At 44.6% G+C, this 22,858-nt stretch overlaps 1 protein-coding gene across 2 annotated transcripts in view; it reads left to right on the plus strand.

Annotated features, from left to right (window-relative positions):
• Positions 1 to 22,858, plus strand: part of LOC311141018 (prostaglandin G/H synthase 1-like) — a 93,210-nt gene that overhangs the window by 43,960 nt on the left and 26,392 nt on the right. For both annotated transcript variants that reach the window (XM_084176297.1, XM_084176296.1), the window contains 3 exons: positions 2,782 to 2,865; positions 20,454 to 20,700; positions 20,842 to 21,128. In XM_084176297.1, the coding sequence (XP_084032423.1) occupies positions 2,782 to 2,865; positions 20,454 to 20,700; positions 20,842 to 21,128 (618 nt within the window). The remainder of the gene's footprint in view (positions 1 to 2,781; positions 2,866 to 20,453; positions 20,701 to 20,841; positions 21,129 to 22,858) is intronic.

Below are 22,858 nucleotides of genomic sequence, written 5' to 3' on the forward strand. Positions count from 1 at the left end.
GAGGAGCAAAACAGGTTTATCTGTATCTGTCTGTGTTGGAGCAGTGACTGTCTGTGGAACGGGCCGTCTTACCATAATGAGCTGGGTTATAAACCTACAGTAAATCATGGGCTGGATAGAAGCAGTCTACCGTCTTCAGAACTGAATAATAATTGCTTTATTTGCCTCATAAAATAATAGAAGAATAAATATTGCTTGTTCTATATCTCATAATGCTGTGATTTGAGAATGTCCTAGGGTTAGGCTTATAGACTTTCATTCTTGTTATTTTTGAAAGCCACAGCAACTTTAGGACACCTTCATAGGCTAGAATATTTGGGAAATAAGCTACTAATCATAACTTGAACTTGTCTTAAAGCTTTTATGATAGGCCTAGTAGGAGGATGGGTTATTGGCCATTTGGTTTTCAACCTCGCATGCAATGATTTTCTCGGCCTTTATGGATAATTTCTTTCTTAATAAGCTTAAACTTGATTAAACTTGTCATTAGATTTTTCTATAGGCTATTGATATTGTTTGTTCTCTCTCATTATTAGTCCTCTGGTTATCGTACGTTTTTAGGCTATTCAAATAACTTTTTGAGATGGAACTCTGTTGCATTGATTGTTTAATCAGGAGAAAGCCATGCACAAAACAATGAAGCGTAGCCTTCAGTCACATTCATAGCCTATCCAATGGAGAGAGAAGGTAATATAGGCAGCGTTTCTTTTTTTACCGCTAGACACAAGATAGTTAAGGTGTGTCCGTTATTTAAAAAGAAATGCTAACACTTTACTTGACACACAGTGTCATAACACATTATGGTCATAACCATGTCATAATGTCATAACACTGTCATGACCCATATATTTACACCTGTTGTGACATATATTACGTTATTGTATGGCTGATTATGACATCTACATAAGTGTCAAAACACACATTTATTAAAATTATTTTTTTCCTGACAAGAAGTTTCCTTTCGTTTGAAAATGTGTTTCTTAAATCCTTTGTTGTTGTAATTAATTCTTTACAGTCATGTTTTTTTATAATATTTTTAATCACTTGTAGAAAATGTACTTTATGAAACTGTCATGAAGCATTATGACCATCATGTGTCACTTTACGTGGACTAAGAATATACACTATCAAGAAGCATTATGACCAATAATCATATAAGCCAGATAGGCCTATCACGTACCTGCCCTTATATCAGTCATCAGTCAAAAAGAGGGTGTCTTGTCCTGCTCCTGAAATCTGCTGCTGCATTCATCCCAGTCATCAGCAACAGATCATTGGGGTAGGTGCATGTCTGACATCAATGTGTGTGCAATTATAATGCTAATTGAATATGGTCATTTATTTGTTATTTTTTTATATAACATAAACGTACTGCTGGATTCTAGCTTGAAATACTTGCTATACTAGAAGTTAATGATTATATGTATAAGGAATGTATATGGTGGGGTCAATGGAGTGTGGATAAGAACTAGGGGTATGGAAGTTACTGAGAGAGGAAAAAGGCAATCACTTGGTTGTGGTCACTGATAAGGTTGGATAGCCGTGGATTAGAGAGGAGTGGGGAACGTGGGCCCAGGTCAGGTCAGATTAATTGAGAAGGAACAGTTTTATTACACACATCACTTAGCTTCCTGCCTAGCAACAGAGATGTATTGGCTGTCTAGATGTGCAAGGAGGAGACTCTTATGTAGGTGTCATAACCAGCTTAAAATAACTACCATGGTAAGTTTAGTGGGTTTTTACACTCTTAACCAGCCATAAAATAACTCAATATGTCACAACAGGTCTACATATATGTCATGACAGTGTTATGACAAGATATGTCAGCTGTTATGACATGGATATGACAGTGTCATAACGTGTTATGACACTGGGTGTCAAGTAAAGTGTTACCAAAAAAATATAGGTTTAGGCTATAGCCTAATGCCCATGCATCTGACAGAGAGAGAGAGAGGGAGAGAAACAATATTTTCTGACTGGACATTTTGCACAGCTTTGGTGGAATTCTCTGCTCTGTCTCTCTGCTCTGTCTCTCTGCTCTGTCTCTCTGCTCTGTCTGGCCTACATTACTTTCTTGTGTTCTGTAGGCTAAATAACATACAGTGAGCGCCAAAAGTATTGGGACAGTGACAAATTTGTTTTGTTTTGGCTTTGTACAAAATTATACAATGACTATGAGGTTAAAGTGCAGAATGTCAGCTTTAATTTGAGGGTATTTCCATCCATATCGGGTAAACCGTTTAGAAATGTCAGCACTTTTTCTACATAGTCCCCTCATTTTAGGGGAACAAAAGTATAGGGACAAATTCATTTATGTGTATTAAAGTAGTCAAATAAGTAGTGCTTCGTCCCATATTCCTAGCACACAATGATTACATCAATCTTGTGACTCTGAAACACAACCAAAACAAACAGCAAATGCACCCAACAAGTTTATAGAGTCACAAGCTTGATGTAATCATTACATGCTAGGAATATGGGACCAAATACTAAACTTTGGAGTACAGAGCCAAAACAAATAGGAATAAGCATGTTACTCAATGTCACTTGTATGCTGTGCGCTGTGAGACTTTTTTTTACTGCGCAGCGCCAGTCAAGTTCAAATAGGCTAAACCATCATCTGTCACATCACGATGTCATCACCATCGACGAAACAAACCCTGCACACTCTACGAGAGGGAGAGAGAGACATAAGAACCATATTCATCTCTATCTCTTGCCATGCATCATGTTTCACAAAATCTATTTTTAATCTCATATTTTATAATAATCTCTAACCAGGTGGATGCCGGCCATGTCTACGGAGATAATCTGGAGCGTCAACTGAACCTCCGGCTTCTTAAAGACGGAAAGATGAAATACCAGGTATGTAGAGTAATGCATAACTCCACTCCAGCTGTGTGAAAGCATGGACAAGTCTCTACTGGAATGTTACTGTATACATGGTACCACTCTGTGGTGAACTCTGAGGAATTTGTGCTTAAAGTAAATAATCTTGGTTCCAAGCCCCATAAATTATCTTATCATATCACAAGCGGTGAAAGAATACACCAATATCGTTTAAGAGTGACTAAATCCTAACCCATGTCAGGATAAAGACGTACACTCATGAGGCCCATTGGCTTTATCTGTTGAAACCCTGCATCAGCCATCCATGAACTTCTACAGAAAGGAGTTTTGGGATTGGTATCTGCTTTTGGGAAACGGGTGTTGGTTCAAAGTCAGGGAGAGCTGGTGTAAGAACCCCATTGATCAGTGTCTCTTTCAGCAGTGGCATGTATTAACTCTAAATGACATAACGACTAGGTTCCAGTTTAACAATGTTTACTTGACCGTATTTCCACAGTACATAGTTGCCATCACACTCAGGCCAGGTCCAACTGCAAGAGAGACTTCTGCGCAGTCGCACTAATAACAGAGTGATAGCACCGTAATAACAGAAGTATAGGGATACTTAAAACATGAATTTAACAATCTCCCACTTTTCTTTAAAGACAAATAAAACATTAACAAAATAATTACATGTCCAAGTATTTTGCAAGTCCCCCATTACAAGTGGGTTGTGTGACAAAGTTTTACTTTTTATTACTCAAGCTGCCACTTTCCATTATTGAGTGCCTTTAGGAGCACAAGACCGAATGCTCCTTTTTAGTCAGACAGTCAGCAAGCTGTTCCTTTGTGGCCGACCACAGAATCCGCTGGATTATTTGTGCTTGAATAAATGCCTTGATGCTGCTAATCTCAAGACTAAGTATTTTCTCTGTGACAGACTTAGTTGACTTGACAGCTTCAACTAGGGAGTAATTGTCAGTGACACAAACTACAGGTACAATGTGACGTTTTGCCTCACCAGTGGTAAACTCTGAGAACAAACTTGCCAGAAAGATGGTGTTGTCAATTCCATCCACAAGAGCAAGGGTTTCTCCAGCAAGTGTGCTGATCCTTTTTCACTGCCAACAGATAGGTGAGAATCTTCCTTCCTCACCCATTAACATGATTAGATGTCCTCCATCTGTAAGGTTCCCTAGGGAAGCATCACTGAAGACAACTAGTTTCAGAGAGTCATCTTTTCCCACAAGCTGAAACTTGAGTCACTTGTTCTGATTTCAGTTTATGAACAACTTGGTTTGCCTCATGAATGGTTTGTACAGTGACGTGTTTTGTGTTGGATGCCAAGTTGCAGCCATCAAACATTACATCAGGTCTACTCTGTCTAGCAACCCATAGCATTTGACCTATCTTTGGCCTCAATTGATCAGCTTAAATTCCACAGAGATGGGAATTCCTTTGTATGGCTCTTGAAGAATCCATGTGGATGGGTTGAAGATTATTGATATAGCTTTCCTGTGGCATCAGTATTGTTCTGTCAACTGTAATAAACTCCATGCCAACATAACAAAAACAAAAATGTAATGCTCCTCACGGCCGACCTGGAAAACAGCTTTGAGGTGTGGAATCACAGTTGTAGCAAAAGTCTGTGAGCCACCCCAGATGAAGTCATCAGCATGACAGGCAAGTACTCCAGTCACATTGCAGTCTTGATCAAGCCAATAGAATACTGCAGGATCCACTTGTGACATTTTGCAACCTGTACTCAGCATTGTTGCCTTAACTTTGTTGTACCAGTAGAGTGATGCATCTGCCAGGCCATACACAATTTTTTTTAGTTTCCACGGTGTTCCTTCGCCCTTAGATTCAGGCGGAAGTCGGATGTGAATGTCCCTTGACAGCTCTGTTCCCTTCAGAAATGTAGATTTGATGTCCATGGAATGAAATGAAGTTTCAATTTTTTTCTGGCAGATCACTGTCAGCAGCAATCTGAGTGGCACATGTCGGTGAGTCTTTTGGGAGTTCTTTAGTAGCCAGCTCCACAAAACCTCTAGCCACTGTCGTGACGTGACTTTCATTAATGTGATGACTATTATTTATCGAATAATTACCTACTATGTTTAATTGTTACTAGATTAAATTAATCATGTAACAATTAACTCATGTAACAAATTAAGGAATTTGGGGCATCACAGGAAAAGTTGTTTAACGAGTTACCATTTCCCGAATTAACTCTAAAGATATCTAGAATCTAGATAAGGTTTGTGGGTAGTGGTCCTCTGTAGCTCAGCTGGTAGAGCACGGCGCTTGTAACGCCAAGGTAGTGGGTTCGATCCCCGGGACCACCCATACACAAAAAAAAAAAATGTATGCACGCATGACTGTAAGTCGCTTTGGATAAAAGCGTCTGCTAAATGGCATATTATTATTATTATTATCTTATCATTTAACAGTCATTTATTAATAATTTACCTCATATCAGTCTCATTCTGAAAGTCATAGATTCTTTAAGTCTGCACGAACCCGGGTCTTACTGATCATTCCGTACCACACAAATTGATTTAATTATTTATTTACTAACTAATTAAAAATGATAACACAAGATACAAACACGTACATGGTGTATAGGTAGGGATTAGAAACTTAATACAATGAAAACGGGTCCCTAGCGGACTAACACAATATGACACTTGTTACAAAAGATGGCGAGTTAAAGAGAGAGAGAGAGAGAGAGAGAGAAAACACTTGGATACACATGGACCGTGTTTATACACAGTAATCCTAATACTTAGCCCCGTACTGTCGCATGTTTGGGAAGAAAAGCAATGCATGTATTTACGTGTTGGAGGTCTTCGTCGTGTATCTCTGTTGGACCCAGGCCTTCGTGGGAAGGGGTCGATTGGGCCTTCTCTTTCGGATGGCCTTTTAGATGTACGGCTCAGATTGTCCACAAGAGGTCACAATGTCCTTCTTCTTAGTTGTCTGTTTACTTTCACTCGTTCTGGAAGTGGTCTTCTGAGGACGGCTAATCAGCCGTGTCGATGATCCCCTGTGGGGGGATAAGAGCAGTGTAATAGACGATGGTTTGAAGAGAGTAACAGGATGGTCCCACTTAAATTCACCTTCTTAGATACAGTACTTAGAACAGCTACTCAGCCGTAACGTTGATTGTTAGTGGAGGCAACTTTGTCGTCTTCACCTCGTGTTGATTTTCAGGGTCAGGACCAATATGGACAAAAGCTGCAGCTTGAGGTCCGTCTAGTCTGATCTGATAATTCTTATCTCAGTCTTTTATGCATTCTGGTAAAGAGGGGCGTTTCCGTCATACTGACACGCTCTCTGAGTTCCCTCGGGCGTGGCTAGTTACGAGGCAAAAGTATTATTATCACTATGATTTTGTTAGAAAGCTAAAATCACATTCCTATCTTCACGAAAACATTGTCTTCCTCCTTGATACAATGTAAAGGATGTAAACCTGATATATACAGTGTAAAAGCTCTTCAAGTCACAATGTTTTCGTTATAACGCCTTTATACCATTTTTAATGACATCACAAATGTACATTAATTTTCCATATTCCATTTCTCATCATTCCCAACGTTTGGATGTTGAAATATATTGTCCCAATGTTCATTGTTGGATGTTGAAGTTTTTGGGCAGCAAAAGTCTCTGAAACAAAGGACATTCCTTTCACCATACTAGAGGGCCAGAGATAGATTCTCCTATCTCTAATTTATGGCAGTATTAAGGTGTCAAGACCGGAACATTCTGTTTTTCTCAATTTTCCATTGGTTCAAGTGATAGGTCAGCTGACCCTGTTGTACCAGAAAGGGCAGCTGGTTCAGAGTATTGCAAGTTGTACCAGTTCTGATGTTTTCTTTTGTCTTTTCCTGTTCGTCCAATGACTGTTGCTGTGTGTGGAATACCACTTTCTCTTGTAATTAACAGTTTGTCCAGTTTTCTGATTGGAACAACCATGTTTGTATTTGTATTTATTATGGATCCCCAGTAGCTGCCAAGGCAGCAGCTACTCTTCCTGGGGTCCAGCAAAATTAAGGCAGTTCATAACATTTTTAAAACATTACAATACATTCACAGATTTCACAACACACTGTGTGCCCTCAGGCCCCTACTCCACCACTACCACATATCTACAGTACAAAATCCATGTGTACGTGTGTGTATAGTGCGTATGTTATCGTGTGTGTGTATGCATGTGTCTGTGCCTATGTTTGTGTTGCTTCACAGTCCCTGCTGTTCCTTAAGGTTTTTTAATCTGTTTTTTAAATTTAATTGTACTACTTGCATCAGTTACTTGATGTGGAATAGAGTTCCATGTAATCATGGCTCTATTTAGTACTGTGCACCTCCCATAGTCTGTTCTGGCCTTGGGGACTGTGAAGAGACCTCTGGTGGCATGTCTTGTGGGGTATGCATGGGTGTCCGAGCTGTGCGCCAGTAGTTCAAACAGCTCAGTGCATTCAACATGTCAATACCTCTCATAAATACAAGTAGTGATGAAGTCAATCTCTCCTCCACTTTGAGCCAGGAGAGATTTACATGCATATTATTAATATTAGCTCTCTGTGTACATCCAAGGGCCAGCCGTGCTGCCCTGTTCTGAGCCAATTGCAATTTTCCTAAATCCTTTTTTGTGGCACCTGACCACAGGACTGAACAGTAGTCCTGGTGTGACAAAACTAGGGCCTGTAGGACCTGCCTTGTTGATAGTGCTGGTAAGAAGGTAGAGCAGTGCTTTATTATGGACATACTTCTCCCCATCTTAGCTACTGTTGTATCAATATGTATTGATCATGACAGTTTACAATCCAGGGTTACTCCAAGCAGTTTAGTCTCCTCGACTTCCTCAATTTCCACATTATTTATTACAAGATTTAGTTGAGGTTTAGGGTTTAGTGCATGATTTGTCCCAAATACAATGCTTTTAGTTTTAGAAATATTTAGGACTAACTTATTCCTTGCCACCCACTCTGAAACTAACTGCAACTCTTTGTTAAGTGTTGTAGTTATTTCAGTCGCTGTAGTAGCTAACATGTATAGAGTCATCCGCATAAATAGACACTCTGGCTTTACTCAAAGCCAGTGGCATGTCATTAGTAAAGATTGAAAAAAGTAATGGGCCTAGACAGCTGCCCTGGGGAATTCCTGATTCTACCTGGATTATGTTGGAGAGGCGTCCATTAAAGAACACCCTCTGTGTTCTGTTAGACAGGTAACTCTGTATCCACAATATAGCAGGGGGAGTAAAGCTATAACAAAGCTATAACACAAACGTTTTTCCAGCAGCAGACTATGGTCGATAATGTCAAAAGCCGCACTGAAGTCTAACAAAACAGCCCCCACAATCTTTTTATCATCAATTTCTCTCAGCCAATCATCAGTCCTTTGTGTAAGTGCTGTGCTAATTGAATGTCCTATAAGCATGCTGAAAGTTTGTTGTCAATTTGTTTACTGTAAAATAGCATTGTATCTGGTCAAACACCATTTTTCCCAATAGTTTTCCAAGGGTTGGTAACAGCCTAATTGGTTGGCTATTTGACCCAGTAAAGGGGGCTTTACTATTCTTAGGTAGCGGAATGGCTTTTGCTTCCCTCCAATCCTGGGGGCACACACATTCTAGTAGGCTTAAATTGAAAATATGGCAAATAGGAGTGGCAATATCGTCCGCTATTATCCTCAGTAATTTTCCATCCAAGTTGTCAGACCCTGGTGGCTTGTCATTGTTGATAGACAACAATCATTTCTTCACCTCTTCCACACTAACTTTATGGAATTCAAAATTACAATGCTTGTCTTTCATAATTTGGTCAGATATACTTGGCTGTGTAGTGTCAGCAATTGTTGCTGGTATGTCATGCCTAAGTTTGCTAATCTTTCCAATGAAAAAATTATTAAAGTAGTTGGCAACATCAGTTGGTCTTGTGATGATGGAGCTGAGTTTGCGTTTTTCCCCAAAGTTTCATTTAAGATGCTCCAAAGCTTTTTACTATAATTCTTTGTCATTTATCTTTGTTTCATAGTGTAGTTTCTTCTTCTTTTTATTCAGTTTAATCACATGATTTCTCAATTTGCAATACGTTTGCCGATTGGTTTTGCAGCCAGACTTATTTGCCATTCCTTTTGCCTCATCTCTCTCAACCATACAATGTTTCAATTCCTCATCAATCCACAGGGATTTAACCGTTTTTACAGTCATTTTCTTAATGGGTGCATGCTTATTAGTAACTGGAATAAGCAATTTCATAAATGTGTCAAGTGCAGTGTCTAGATATGGCTACTATATTGTGATCACTACATCCAATGGATTTGGATACTGCTTTCAAACAAATCTATGCAGCATTAGTAAAGATATGATCAATACATGTTCATGATTTCATTCCTGTACTGTTTGTAACTACCCTGGTAGGTTGACTGATAACCTGAACCAGGTTGCAGGCACTGGTTAGAGTTTGAAGCTTTCTCTTGAGTGGGCAGCCTGATGAAAGCCAGTCAATATTTAAATCACCCAGAAAGTATGTATCACATACATTATCAAGCATTTCACACATGTTATCCAGATACTGACTGTTAGCACTTGGTGATCTATAGCAGCTTCCCACCAGAATGGGCTTTAGGTGAGGCAGATGAACCTGTAGCCATATTACTTCAACAGTATTTAACATGAGATCCTCTCTAATCTTCACAGGAATGTGGATCTAAATATAAACAGCAACACCTCCCCATTGGCATTTCTATATTTTCTGTAAATGTTATAACCTTGTATTGCTACCACTGTATCATCAAAGGTATTATCTAAGTGAGTTTCAGAGATAGTCAGAATATGAATGTAATCTGTTACTAGCAAATTATTGATTTCATGAACCTTGTTTCTTAAGCTACATATGTTAACGTGGGCTATTTTGACACTTTTCTTCTGAGATGCTTACTTGTTTTTATTGCTTTACTGGGAAGCTTAGCAGCAGTAGATGTGCTCATGTTCTTTATGTTAGTGCAGGGTGAACTGCACACAGTGGACTCCTCTAGGGCACACTGGCTCAGTGCTAACAGTATACATCTGGTTGTTGGCACATTCAGGGCAGTTAGAGGGACATAAATTAGGTTACTTATATTGTGTCTACCGACGCCCCTGGTGTTATGTACATTTGCTGAAGCATTATGACAACTCTGTGTCACAATGGTAGGGATTAGCTGAGCTGGGCTTGGGTCATTGATAAGTCATTGTCTCAATGCAGCCTTATAATGCTGTGAAAGGATCCAGGAACCCAAATGATTTGGGTGGATCCATCCTCCTTATAAAACGTGTTTTGTTTCCAAAAGGTGTCGAAATTGTCAACAAACGTTATACCCATTGAGCTGCAATAATCACATAGTGAGTTGTGAAGAGCAAGAATCCTGCTAAAGCGTTCAATGCCACGATTCAGAGAGGGCACAGGGCCAGATATGATGGTTTTTTTGTTAGTGTCTAGCAGAGAGTCAATCCGCTCTTTAAAATTCAGTTTCAACTGTTCAGAGCTGCCCTTCATAATGTCATTAAAACCCACATGGACTATGATAGAATCGATTTCCATGTCCTGATGTAGTACATTCGGGAGCAGCTAAGTAATGTAATTTACTCGAGCTCCGGGATAGGACATTGTTTTTGCACCAGGAATGGTCACATTTCTTACCATGGAGCTGCCCAAAATCACGACTGGCGAGAAGGACGAGGAAATCCGCCCACTACCACTGTCACGCCCATATGTTGAGTCAGGGTGTGTATATTCTTTGTTGTGTATGTTCTATGTTGTATTATCTAGTATGTGTATTTCTATGTTGGCCGGTGTGGTTCCCAATCAGAGGCAGCTGTCACTCGTTGTCTCTGATTGGGGACCATACTTAGGCAGCCTATGGGCACTATTGAGTTGTGGGATCTTGTTCCGGTTAAGGTTTGTTATATTCTACCTTAGGACTTCACGTTTCGTTTCGTTTATTGTTTTGTCGTGTGTTTATTTAGTTGAATAAACATGTACCTATATCACGCTGCGCCTTGGTCTGATTCGTCATTAAACGAACGTGACAGAAGATCCCACCAAACGAGGACCAAGCAGCGTGCCCAGGCGGAACGAATAGCCATGTCACAGGTGGGCAATTTGTGGTCATGGGAAGAGATATTTGTGGGGAGAGGACCATGGGCTAAGGTAGATGCCCAGGCAGGAGAGGTGCAACGGCAACACGGAGGAGGCCGGTCGAGGAGGAAGCCCGAGAAGCAGCCCCAATAATTTTTTTTGGGGGGGCACACGGGGTGATTGGCGGAGCCTAGTGTCAGAGCAGAGCCAACTCTCTGGACTCACGCGAGGAAGCGTATGACTGGGCAGGCTCCGTGTTATGCGGAGCTACGTACTGTGTTGCCAGTGCGCCGGCACAGTCCTGTACGTCCTGTGCTTGCACCACGCACGTGCCGTGCGAAGATGGGCATCCAGCCAGGACGGGGTGTGCCGGCTCAACGCTCCTGGTCTCCAGTACGCCTCCTCGGTCCCGCATATCCTGCGCCAGTTCTACGAACTGTATCGCCAGTGCGCGTGCACTGCCCAGTGCGTCCTGTGCTGATGCCTCACACATACTGTGCGGAAGTAGGCATTCAGCCAGGACGGTTGGTGCCAGCTCTCCGCTCCAGACCTCCAGTCCGCCTCCACAGTCCGGCCCGGCCTGTTCCTGCTCCTCGCACCAAGCCAGTGGTGCGCGTCCACAGTCCGGCCCGGCCTGTTCCGGCTCCTCGCACCAGTCCAGTGGTGCGTTTGTCCAGTCCGGCACGGCCCGTGCCCATTCCACCGGTGCTAGGTCCGGCACCGGTCAGCTGCTCCACTCCGGAGCCAGAGCAGTCCGCTCCACCGGTGCCTGATCCAGTTCCGGTCAGCTGTTCCACTCCGGAGCCAGAGCAGTCTGCTCCACCGGTGCCTGATTCAACTCCGGTCAGCTGCTCCACTCCGGAGCCAGAGCAGTCCGCTCCACCGGTGCCTGATCCAGCTCCGGTCAGCGGCTCCACTCCGGAGCTAGAGCAGTCCGCTCCACCGGTGCCCAGTCCAGCTCCGGTCAGCGGCTCCAGTCCAGACCATGACGTCAGCCCCTCTCCAGGTTCGGGGTCTCCCACACCAGGGTCCAGACAGGGCCTGGCGTATCGTGGGAGGAAGGAGAGGGGAAGTAGCGCGCCGAGGTCCAGACCAGACCAGGGGCGCAACAGGGAGGCGGAGAGTGAGAGGTCGTCACGCCCCGAGCCGGATCCGCCTCCGAGGCGGAATGCCCACCCGGCCCCTACCCTGTTATGTTTATGTTGTGCGGTCGGAGTCCGCACTGTTGGGGGGGGTACTGTCACGCCCTGACTCAGGGGACTCTTATATGTTGAGTCAGGGTGTGTATATTCTTTGTTGTGTATGTTCTATGTTGTATTATCTAGTTTTATGTGTATTTCTATGTTGGCCGGTGTGGTTCCCAATCAGAGGCAGCTGTCGCTCGTTGTCTCTGATTGGGGACCATACTTAGGCAGCCTATGGGCACTATTGAGTTGTGGGATCTTGTTCCGGTTAAGGTTTGTTATATTCTACCTTAGGACTTCACGTTTCGTTTCGTTTATTGTTTTGTCGTGTGTTTATTTAGTTGAATAAACATGTACGTATATCACGCTGCGCCTTGGTCTGATTCGTCATTAAATGAACGTGACAACCACACTTCACAGGATTCGGAGAACCCTTTATGGACGGGCGAGAGGCAGGATAACTTGAGCCCGTTGCTCCCGGCGCCTGGTGCAGGCCTACGACAGATGGAGAAGCATCGCTCGATCCAGAACAGGGACGGAAGGTTGCCGACGCCGACTTCGAAATCGTAGTAGTAGGCACTGCGGCCGCAGACACAGGCACCCCCAGCGACGAAGGTGCAGGAAGATCAGGCTCCAGGACGGTGACACTATTCATTGTTTGTATTCGCTCCGGGCCTCTCGTTGGGAGTGTAGACTGCTTTGCGGTAGGTCGCTGTCTTCGGCTTCCATGGCTCGTGACATGCGACCATCGTTGATTGCCTTTCTCCTCATGCTGTGCTCCTTCGACTCCGCTATCAGATGGGGGAGCTCCGGGCAACACCGGCCAGTCGGATAACGACAAACGACGATGCATCCAACAAGCGCGAACGCCTTCCAGCCACCGGCATAGAAAATGTAAACATTCCACTCTGCGTTTTCCCCAGTTTCTTACGTAGGCTGGCGAGCTGCGTGATAAAGGAAGCCACTTTAAGCCTATAATCCTCAGCAAGTAAACAATTGCCGCATTGGAACTCCGAGTGATCCGGTTTGTCCTGAAACAAAGCATAATAGATACAGCTCCTACAGCGCTTTGTTAGCTTGATGGCTAGCAGCTTAGCATCTCTGTCAAGCAGGCTTCAACCTGTCTGTTAAGCGGGATTCCGGGACAAGAAATAGCGGTCCTAGCTGTTAAAGCTAACCGCGTCGTGGAATCCACGCCAAAACAAGTTCTGTATTCGTATTTAATGAATAGTGGTTTTGTTTTAATCAATAATAACAAACCAAGTGTTTTCCAGCATACAATGTTCAGCTGCGCACTCTGATGACGTATGACGACGTGTTGACGAGTCAGTGGCGGAGTTGTCTTAACACGTGGCTGTTGTTGAACGTTTTCCTAATTTGAACCCTCAACAGTATTACCTGTGTCTTGGTTGAAGGTCTCTTCTCCATTACCTGTGTCAGTTTCAGTGTCCATATCAGTGGATGCGACATCTGGTAAGTTTGTGTATCCTTTTTGTCATTTTCAGTAGGGGGCTGATTCTCAGCAACAGCCCCTCCAACTTGTTGATAATGTACTTTCTGCAATCTTGAGTGATGCACCCTGACAATGGTGTCTCCGTGCCTCACAAATATCACCACACCATCCTGGCCAATGACTACTCCCGGTCCTTTCCACTCTTGACAGTCAACTCGATTGTAGTACACTTTGTTTCCAGTCTCGTACATCTCATCTGTGGGACGAAGCTGTTTACGCAGAGCCCTGCAAATTCTCTCTGAACACTCTGCTTCAGTGAATGCTTTTCTCACCGCATGTAGTGCTGAAAGGTGCTGTCCCACCCATGCACTCACACTGGTCCCTTCTAGTGCTGGTGGCTTGTCAACCAGTACAAAGGGAAGATTAGGGTTCTGCCCGAAAACTAGTTGGTATGGACTGAACATTGTGCATTGAGTTTTTTGCCATCAAAGCCCAATCCAGGGCTGTTTTTCAGTCACATCCATGTCTTGCTTCACTTTCAGCACGATCTCTGTGAGGGTTTGATAATGTCTCTCCAGAAGTCCAATGCTCTATGGACTGTATGCAGCAGTTGTCTTTACTTCCATGTTGGATTTCTCAGCCATTTCTCTTATTTCATTATTATTGAATTCTCCTCCATTGTCACTGTACAATTTCTGGGGCGGGCCATGCACACTTATCTAGGAATTAATGAAGTACTTGACGATTTCACTGGGTTTTTATGTATTCACAATGCTTCCAGCACTGAAGCGTGTGAAGTGGTCGAGTATGTGAAGGTACCACACACTTGGTCGTAGCTCATAGATCTACAGCCACTGTTTAATTTTACTTGGAAGCCAGTGGCAAACTAACAGCTTGTCTGGATTTAAGTTTGCTGTATGTCTGGCATGTCTCACAATTGCTCACTATCTGCCGTAGAATGGAAATACTCTCATCATCATTATTCCCAGAACGGCTGAGTAATTTCTGAAGTCAGCCAACTGTAGCATGTCCAAACCACAGGAGGTTGGTGGCACCTTAATTGGTGAGAACGGGCTCATGGTAATAGCTGGAGCGGAATTATTGGAATGGTATCAAATACATCAAACACATGGTTTACATGTGTTTGATGCCATTCCATTTACTCCGTTCCAGCCATTATTATGAGCCGTCCTCCCCTCAGCAGCCTCCACTGGTCCGAACTGTTTGTGAAGTTTTAACAATACTTTGTGTTTTTCCTCTGTGGTCATGTTCTCTGTGACTCTCAGAATCTCCATGTGCTCTGTGTCTGTCACAATCTCATTTTCACATGGACTTTGTGTGATGTCTTTGTCTAAAAAATGTACACAATAGTGGCCTGAGTGTCTACTACTACGGGAGTTTGCTCGCCTCTTTCGGGCGAACGACTGGTCCATCTGAGGCAGGGGACGAGGACCGCACAGGACTACGCGCTGGAGTTCCGTACGCTGGCAGCGGGGTCCGGGTGGAACGAGCGGCCCTGATCGACCATTTCCGGTGCCACCTAAGGGAGGACGTCCGACAGGAGCTAGCCTGCCGTGATGCCATGCTATCGTTCTCCCAACTGGTGGACATGGCCATCCGGCTGGACAATCTGCTAGCAGCCAGAGGACGTTCTGGTAGGGGTCTGCCCATTCCCACTCCGGACGACTCTGACCCCGAGCAGATGGAGCTGGGGGGAGCCGCCGGTCAAGAGAGCGCAGGAGGACAGCGACAGTGCCACTCTGGTGGCACGAAGGGACAATCCACCTCACATCGCAGTCAACATTCCTTTGGGTCTGGAGGCAGTAGGCAGGGTACTCACGCATCACCCCAGGTAACGAACACCCAAACATGTTCAGAGCCCTTTGTGGCGCACTGTACCTTATCTACCTCCTTTCCCGATCACCTGGTAGTTTCCCAGTGTAAGGCGCTAGTCGATTCAGGCGCAGCTGGGAACTTTATGGACAGGGCATTTGCATGCCGGCAAGGCATTTCATTGGTTCCCCTATCCATTCCACTCCCCATCAGAGCACTTGATAGTCGACCATTAGGGTTCGGGTTGGTTAAGGAGGTTACTGTACCAGTCACCATGATTACACAGGAGACGCATGTTGAGCAGATCACTTTTTTGATTATTGAGTCTCCTGCTTACCCTGTAGTCTTAGGTATTCCGTGGTTAGCCCTTCACAACCCCAATTTTTCATGGCCGCAGAGGGTTCTTACGGGGTGGTCGCATGAGTGTCCGGGTAAGTGTCTAGGTGTTTCCGTTGGTGCGACCACGGTGGAAAGTCCAGACGGTACCCCCACCGTGCGCATTCCCCCCGAATATCATGATTTGGCGCTCACGTTTTCCAAGACGCAAGCAACTAAATTACCACCTCATCGGGAGGGGGATTGCGCGATAAACCTTCAGCTAGACGCTGTACCTCCCAGGAGTCATGTGTATCCCCTGTCGCAGGCTGAAACAGAGGCTATGGAAACATACGTCACCGAGTCCCTGCGCCAGGGGTATATACGTCCCTCCACTTCACCTGCTTCCTCGAGTTTCTTCTTTGTGAAGAAGAAAGATGGCGGTTTACGCTCGTGCATTGATTATCGACCACTGAATAAGGTGACGGTACGATTTAGTTATCCTCTTCCCCTCATTCCTTCAGTGATTGAGTCAATGCATGGGGCCCGTTTTTCACCAAATTAGACCTCACGAGTGCCTACAACCTGGTGCTTATTCAGGAAGGGGATGAGTGGAAAACAGCATTCAGCACAACCTCAGGGCATTATGAATACCTGGTGATGCCCTACGGTTTGATGAATGCTCCATCCGTTTTCCAGTCCTTTGTGAACGAGGTGTTTCGGGACATGCTTGGTCACGGTGTGGTGGTCTACATCGATGACATCCTGGTGTATTCCGCTACGCGCGCCGAGCATGTGTCCCTGGTTCGCAAGGTACTGGTCCGACTGCTGGAGAATGATCTTTATGCCAAGGCAGAGAAGTGTGAGTTTTTCCAGCAGTCAATCTCCTTCCTCGGATACCGCATTACTACCACAGGTGTGGAGATGGAGGGAGATCGCATTTCAGCCGTGCGTAATTGGCCGACTCCAACCACGGTGAAGGAGGTGCAGCGCTTCCTTGGCTTAGCCAACTACTATCAGAGGTTTATTCAGGGCTTTGGCAAGGTCGCAGCTCCCATTACCTCCTTGTTGAAGGGTGAGCCGTCCCGGCTCCGCTGGTCTGCTGAGGCTGATTTGGCCTTCAGTAGATTGCGGGGTCTGTTCACCTCAGCCCCGATACTGGCTCACCCCGATTCATCACTACCGTTCGTAGTGGAGGTGGATGCGTCCAAGGTAGGGATAGGCGCTGTCTTATCCCAATGCTCGGGCACGCCACCCAAGCTCCGCCCCTGTGCCTTATTTTCGAAGAAGCTCAGCTCGGCGGAGCAGAACTACGGCGTTGGTGACCGGGAGCTGCTGGCTGTTGTCAGAGCTTTGACGGTGTGGAGGCATTGGCTCGAAGGGGCGAAACACCCTTTCCTCATCTGGATAGACCACCGTAACCTGGAGTACATTCGGGCAGCGAGGAGGCTGAATCCTCGCCAGGCCAGGTGGGCCCTCTTCTTCACCGGTTTGATTTCACACTCTCATACATTCCGCGTACGAAGAATGTGAAGGCAGACACACTGTCTCAGCTGTATGACACAGAGGAGAGGCCCAGAGACAACACCCCCATACTCCCGGCCTCATGCATTGTGGTGCCGGTAGTATGGGCGATGGACGCGGATATAGCGCAGGCATTACGCACAGATCCATCTCCACCGCAGTGTCCAGCTGGGCTGCAGTACGTGCCTGCGCTTATCCATGATCGTCTGATCTACTGGGCACACACGTCACCCTCCTCTGGTCATCCAGGTATCGGTCGTACAATGCGCTGCCTGACCGAGAAGTACTGGTGGCCTACCTTGGCTAAGGACGTGAGGGTGTATGTTTCCTCCTGCTCTGTGTGCGCCCAGAGTATGGCACCTAGGCACCTCCCAGCGGGTAAGCTACAACCTTTACCAGTTCCACAACGACCATGGTCTCACCTTAGTATTGATTTTCTTACTGATCTTCCCCTCTCCCAAGGTAACACCATTATCCTGGTCGTTGTGGATCGCTTTTCGAAGTCCTGCCGCCTCCTTCCTCTGCCCGGTCTCCCCACGGCCCTACAAACTGCGGAGGCTCTGTTTACTCATGTCTTCCGGCACTACGGGGTACCAGAGGATATAGTGTCCGACCGAGGTCCCCAGTTCACGTCTAGAGTCTGGAAGGCGTTCATGGAACGTCTGGGGGTCTCGGTCAGCCTGACCTATGGATTTCACCCCGAGAGTAATGGGCAGGTGGAAAGGGTGAATCAAGATGTGGGTAGGTTCCTGCGGACCTATTGTCAGGACCGGCCGGGGGAGTGGTCGGTGTTCCTGCCATGGGCAGAATACGCTCAGAACTCTCTCCTCCACTAACCTAACACCCTTCCAATGCCCCGCGTCAAGGGGTGGTGTACTGTCACGACTTCCGCCGAGGCTGCCTCCCTTCCTTGTTCGGGCAGGTTTCGGCGTTCGTCGTCACTGGCTTACTAGCTACTGCCGATCCCATTCGCATCACTCCACTTGTCATGTCTTGTCTTGTCAATCACACACACCTGGTGCTCATTCCCCTAATTAGTATGTGTATAAGTGTTCCCTCTGTTCCCCTTGTCTTTGTGAGTGATTGTTTCATTGTGAGAGCAAGTAGCTCGGTTGAGCTACTCTTCCATTTGTTATTGCCAAGGTGGAATATTTCCCTTGTGATAGTTTCGTTTTGACGCTGGGTGCGTTTTATTTATGTAAACGGAATAAACTCTGGACTTCTGTGTTTTACCTCCTGCGCCTGACTCCTTCATTCACACCTCGTCACACTGAGGTAGTAAGTTCAAGGGTTTAAACATCACAGCCTTGTCATTTGTAATGTCTAGTACAGTACAATTATTTTTAGTGCCGCAAAAGTCAGCACAGTACAAGCAGTCAAAGCCAACTGTTTCTCCCTACCATCCAGACAGGCAGTATCTAGCAACTTGAAAGCTAACACTGCATCCGGGAGAACCATGTCGTACCCGAAATGTCTCTAGTAACACTGTCACAGAATCCAGTTCTTTGATCAAAGTTCCCATACCGCCATCCTTGTTCAAATCCTTTGCGGATATTTCCAGTGCTGTATCTCTCGCTCTCCCCTCAAACGATAATACCATGCAAGTGCTTGCTTTTTCTCATCCAGATTATTAACCCGTGTCCAGATTCCAGGTTAATTTTTCCAACTTTCATATAACCTCTTCTCGTCAAAGCGAGGTGGCACATTGTAGTTATTAGCCATCCTCTGCTACCAATGTTAACTCTAAATCAGGGTTTCCCAAACTTGGTCTTGGGGGCACCCCATGGGTGTACGTTTTTGCACTAGCACTACACAGCTGATTCAATTAATCAAATCTTGATGATGAGTTGGTTATTTGAATCAGCTGTGTAGTGCTAGGGCAAAAACCAAAACGTGCACCCAGGGGGGGCACCAGGACTGACTTTGGGAAACCCTGCTCTATTTCCACAGTACATAGTTGCCATCACACTCAGGCCAGGTCCAACTGCAAGAGAGACTTCTGCGCAGGTGCACTAATAACAGTGATAGCACCGTAATAACAGAAGTATAGGGATACTTAAAACATCAACTTAACAGTATGCATATGAAACTCAGGATGAGATCGCTGTGCAACTGTTGGTTATTTCGGGGTGTTTTTGAGGTAAACAGTATTTACTGTAACTAACAGTAGTGTTAGACAATTACATTGATAGAAGATACAATCTATCTGCAATATTAAGCTGATCCATTCCCCCCGAAAAAAAAAAATGACAAAAGAGGTGAAAAAAAGCATGCAAATATCAAAAACCTAAACAAAATAAAAAACAATAAAAAAAGGAACATAAAATATAACGGTAGTGTTTCAAAATGTTGGGGTCCAGGGCATGGCCCATTCCTCCACTGCTAAAGATTGGGCTCTGGCAATACATATTAATTGATTAGTTTGGCAGGTTGCTGGTGAAATTGTGTCCCAGGATGAAGACGTTGGGGAACAACTGACTTCCTGTAAGTTACAGTATGTATAAAGGAAGGACACATAATAAAGTTTATAATCTCAGAGGTCCATTCCTGTCAGTGACATCTTTTAAATGTGTTTTCCACAAAACCCCAAAGGGGACACCAATGTTTTTTTGTATTTTTTTATCATCCAAAGAAATTAGTAAAGCATGCTCATTGAATCAGTAAAGCTCAGTATTGTGCTATTGAATCAGTAAAGCTCGGTATTGTGCTATTGAATCAGTAAAGCTCAGTATTGTGCTATTGAATCAGTAAAGCTCGGTATTGTGCTATTGAATCAGTAAAGCTCAGTATTGTGCTATTGAATCAGTAAAGCTCAGTATTGTGCTATTGAATCAGTAAAGCTCAGTATTGTGTATTGAATCAGTAAAGCTCAGTATTGTGCTATTGAGTCAGTAAAGCTCAGTATTATGCTATTGAATCAGTAAAGCTCAGTATTGTGCTATTGAGTCAGTAAAGCTCAGTATTGTGCTATTGAGTCAGTAAAGCTCAGTATTATGCTATTGAGTCAGTAAAGCTCAGTATTGTGCTATTGAGTCAGTAAAGCTCAGTATTGTGCTATTGAGTCAGTAAAGCTCAGTATTGTGCTATTGAATCAGTAAAGCTCAGTATTGTGCTATTGAATCAGTAAAGCTCTTAAGGGCTCCATAGTATTACTTTCCCTTTTTCACTGTCGACTATCTTTTCTTCCAGGTAATTAAAGGTGAGGTGTACCCTCCTACGGTGGCCGAGGCGCCGGTGAATATGAGCTACCCTCGAGGGGTTCCCGTGGGGCAGCGCATGGCCATTGGGCAGGAGGTGTTTGGGCTACTGCCAGGCCTCACCATGTACGCCACCCTGTGGCTGAGAGAACACAACCGCGTCTGTGACATCCTGAAGGCCGAGCACCCCACCTGGGGGGATGAGCAGCTCTTCCAGACCACCAGGCTCATTGTCATAGGTAAGTACATACTGGACTGAACAGAGATCTCTCTCTAGTCTTTCATACTGCCAGAGACTGTCAATTTTAGACACTCAAGTGCTTTAGGTGGAATATTAATATTAAGGAAACCTTTCCATACATTTTTTGTTTATATTCCAGGTGAGACCATCCGGATTGTGATCGAGGATTACGTGCAGCACCTGAGCGGCTACCTGTTGGATCTGAAGTTCGATCCGGTCCTGCTCTTCAAGTCCCCGTTCCAGTACAGGAACCGCATCGCTGTGGAGTTCAACCAACTGTACCACTGGCACCCCCTGATGCCAGACAGCTTCCACATAGACGGAGACGTGGTGCCCTACTCACAGTTCATCTTCAACACCTCCATCGTCACACACTACGGGGTGGAGAAACTGGTGGACGCTTTCTCACGCCAGTGTGCTGGACAGGTATGGGCTGTGTGGTGACTATGGGATGTCAAATGCAGTGTTGTAATGATGAACCCTGGTCTCAATATAATTGTCATACCATAGGGGAGAGTGGGGTATGTTGAGCCATTTTGTGTTATTCAGCATCAAGGGAAACATAGCATTCTTTCTAGCAGAGATATCTACATATATTTCAGGATGTTAGAATTCATGTAAACATAAGTTTGAGAAAATAGCATGTCCAAATAAAGTGGTCTCTTGGCACAACTTACCCCGGGTATGGGGTAAGTTGAAAGTTGAGCATAGGGACAGGGTAAGTTGAGCCGCCTTGAGGTAAGTGGGTGATGGTGTCCTGTGACAGTGGGTGATGGTGCTGATCGATCAAAGTTTAATTCATGGAATGGGGGTGTGGTATATTGTATATCTTATATATTGTACATTGAGTGTACAAAACATTAGGAAATGCTCATTCCATGACATAGACTGACCAGGTGAAAGCTATGATCCCTTATTGATGTCACTTGTTAAATCCACTTCAATCAGTGAAGGGGAGGAAACAGGTTAAATAACGATTTAATAAGCCTTGAGACAATTGAGACATGGATTGTGTATGTGTGCCATTCAGAGGGTGAATAGGCAAGACAAAAGATTGAAATGCCTTTGAACGGGGTATGGTAATAGGTGCCAAGTAAACCGGTTTGAGTGTGTCAACAACTGCAACGCTGCTGGGTTTTTCACGCTCAACAGTTTCCCGTGTGTATCAAGAATGGTCCACCACCCAAAGGACACCCAGCCAACTTGACACAACTGTGGAAAGCATTGGAGTCAACATGGGCCAGAATCCCTGTGGAATGCGTTTGACACCTTGTATTGTCCATGCCCTGACGAATTGAGGCTGTTCAGAGTGCAAAAGAGGTTGCAACTCAATATTAGCAAGGTGTTCCTAATGTTTTGTACAATCAGTAAGGCGTGTAAGGCGGCAGGTAGCCTAGTGGTTAGAGCGTTGGGCCAGTAACCGAAAGGTCGTTGGTTCAAATACCCCAGCCGACAAGGTGAAAAATCTCTGTGCCCTTGAGCAAGGCACATAACCCTAATTTGCTCAAGGGGAACTGTACTACTATGCCTGACCTGTAAAGCAATTAGGGAACTAATCCATTGCCGAGACTGTGGCTAAGATGCACAATGCATGTCTCTCTCCAGAATGCGCTGTCTCCCGCCAATTTGTGCACATTCATTGTTTCATAACTTCATTGTGTGAATTGTTTGCGTTTGATTGTTAGTGTCTATCAATTCCCCATTACATACAGTATATCACCAATATTACATTTACTGTTAATTCCTATAATTTCTAATCTACAATGTTTGTTTATAGTTTATAGTTTATAAATGTGCCCATTTGGGGATCTGATAGTATTTCTGATTTGTTTAATGCACCACCACTAATGAGCTGTGGAGCTTCTCAAAGTAATATTTTCTTCAACTCAAACAGCAAGCAAACAAAGTATGTTTTTACATCCATTGAGAATGACAATAGTTTATAGTTTATAGTTATAGTAATTTCTGTTAAATCATTAATTTACCGTTCTCATTGTCGGAGGGGACACATTGTTTGCAGACCACACAACCTGTGCTACACTTGTGAGAAACAAGCTTTGGTTTATTTCATTCCATTTACGAGTTTTGTCGATTTAGTTGTCTTTTGTGTGGAGCGCTCCTGTCAATGTTGATTAAGGACGTGCACCTGATTATGC

Source organism: Coregonus lavaretus (genome assembly GCF_964263955.1).
Source record: "Coregonus lavaretus genome assembly, chromosome: 14".
NCBI classification, from domain to species: Eukaryota; Metazoa; Chordata; class Actinopteri; order Salmoniformes; family Salmonidae; genus Coregonus; species Coregonus lavaretus.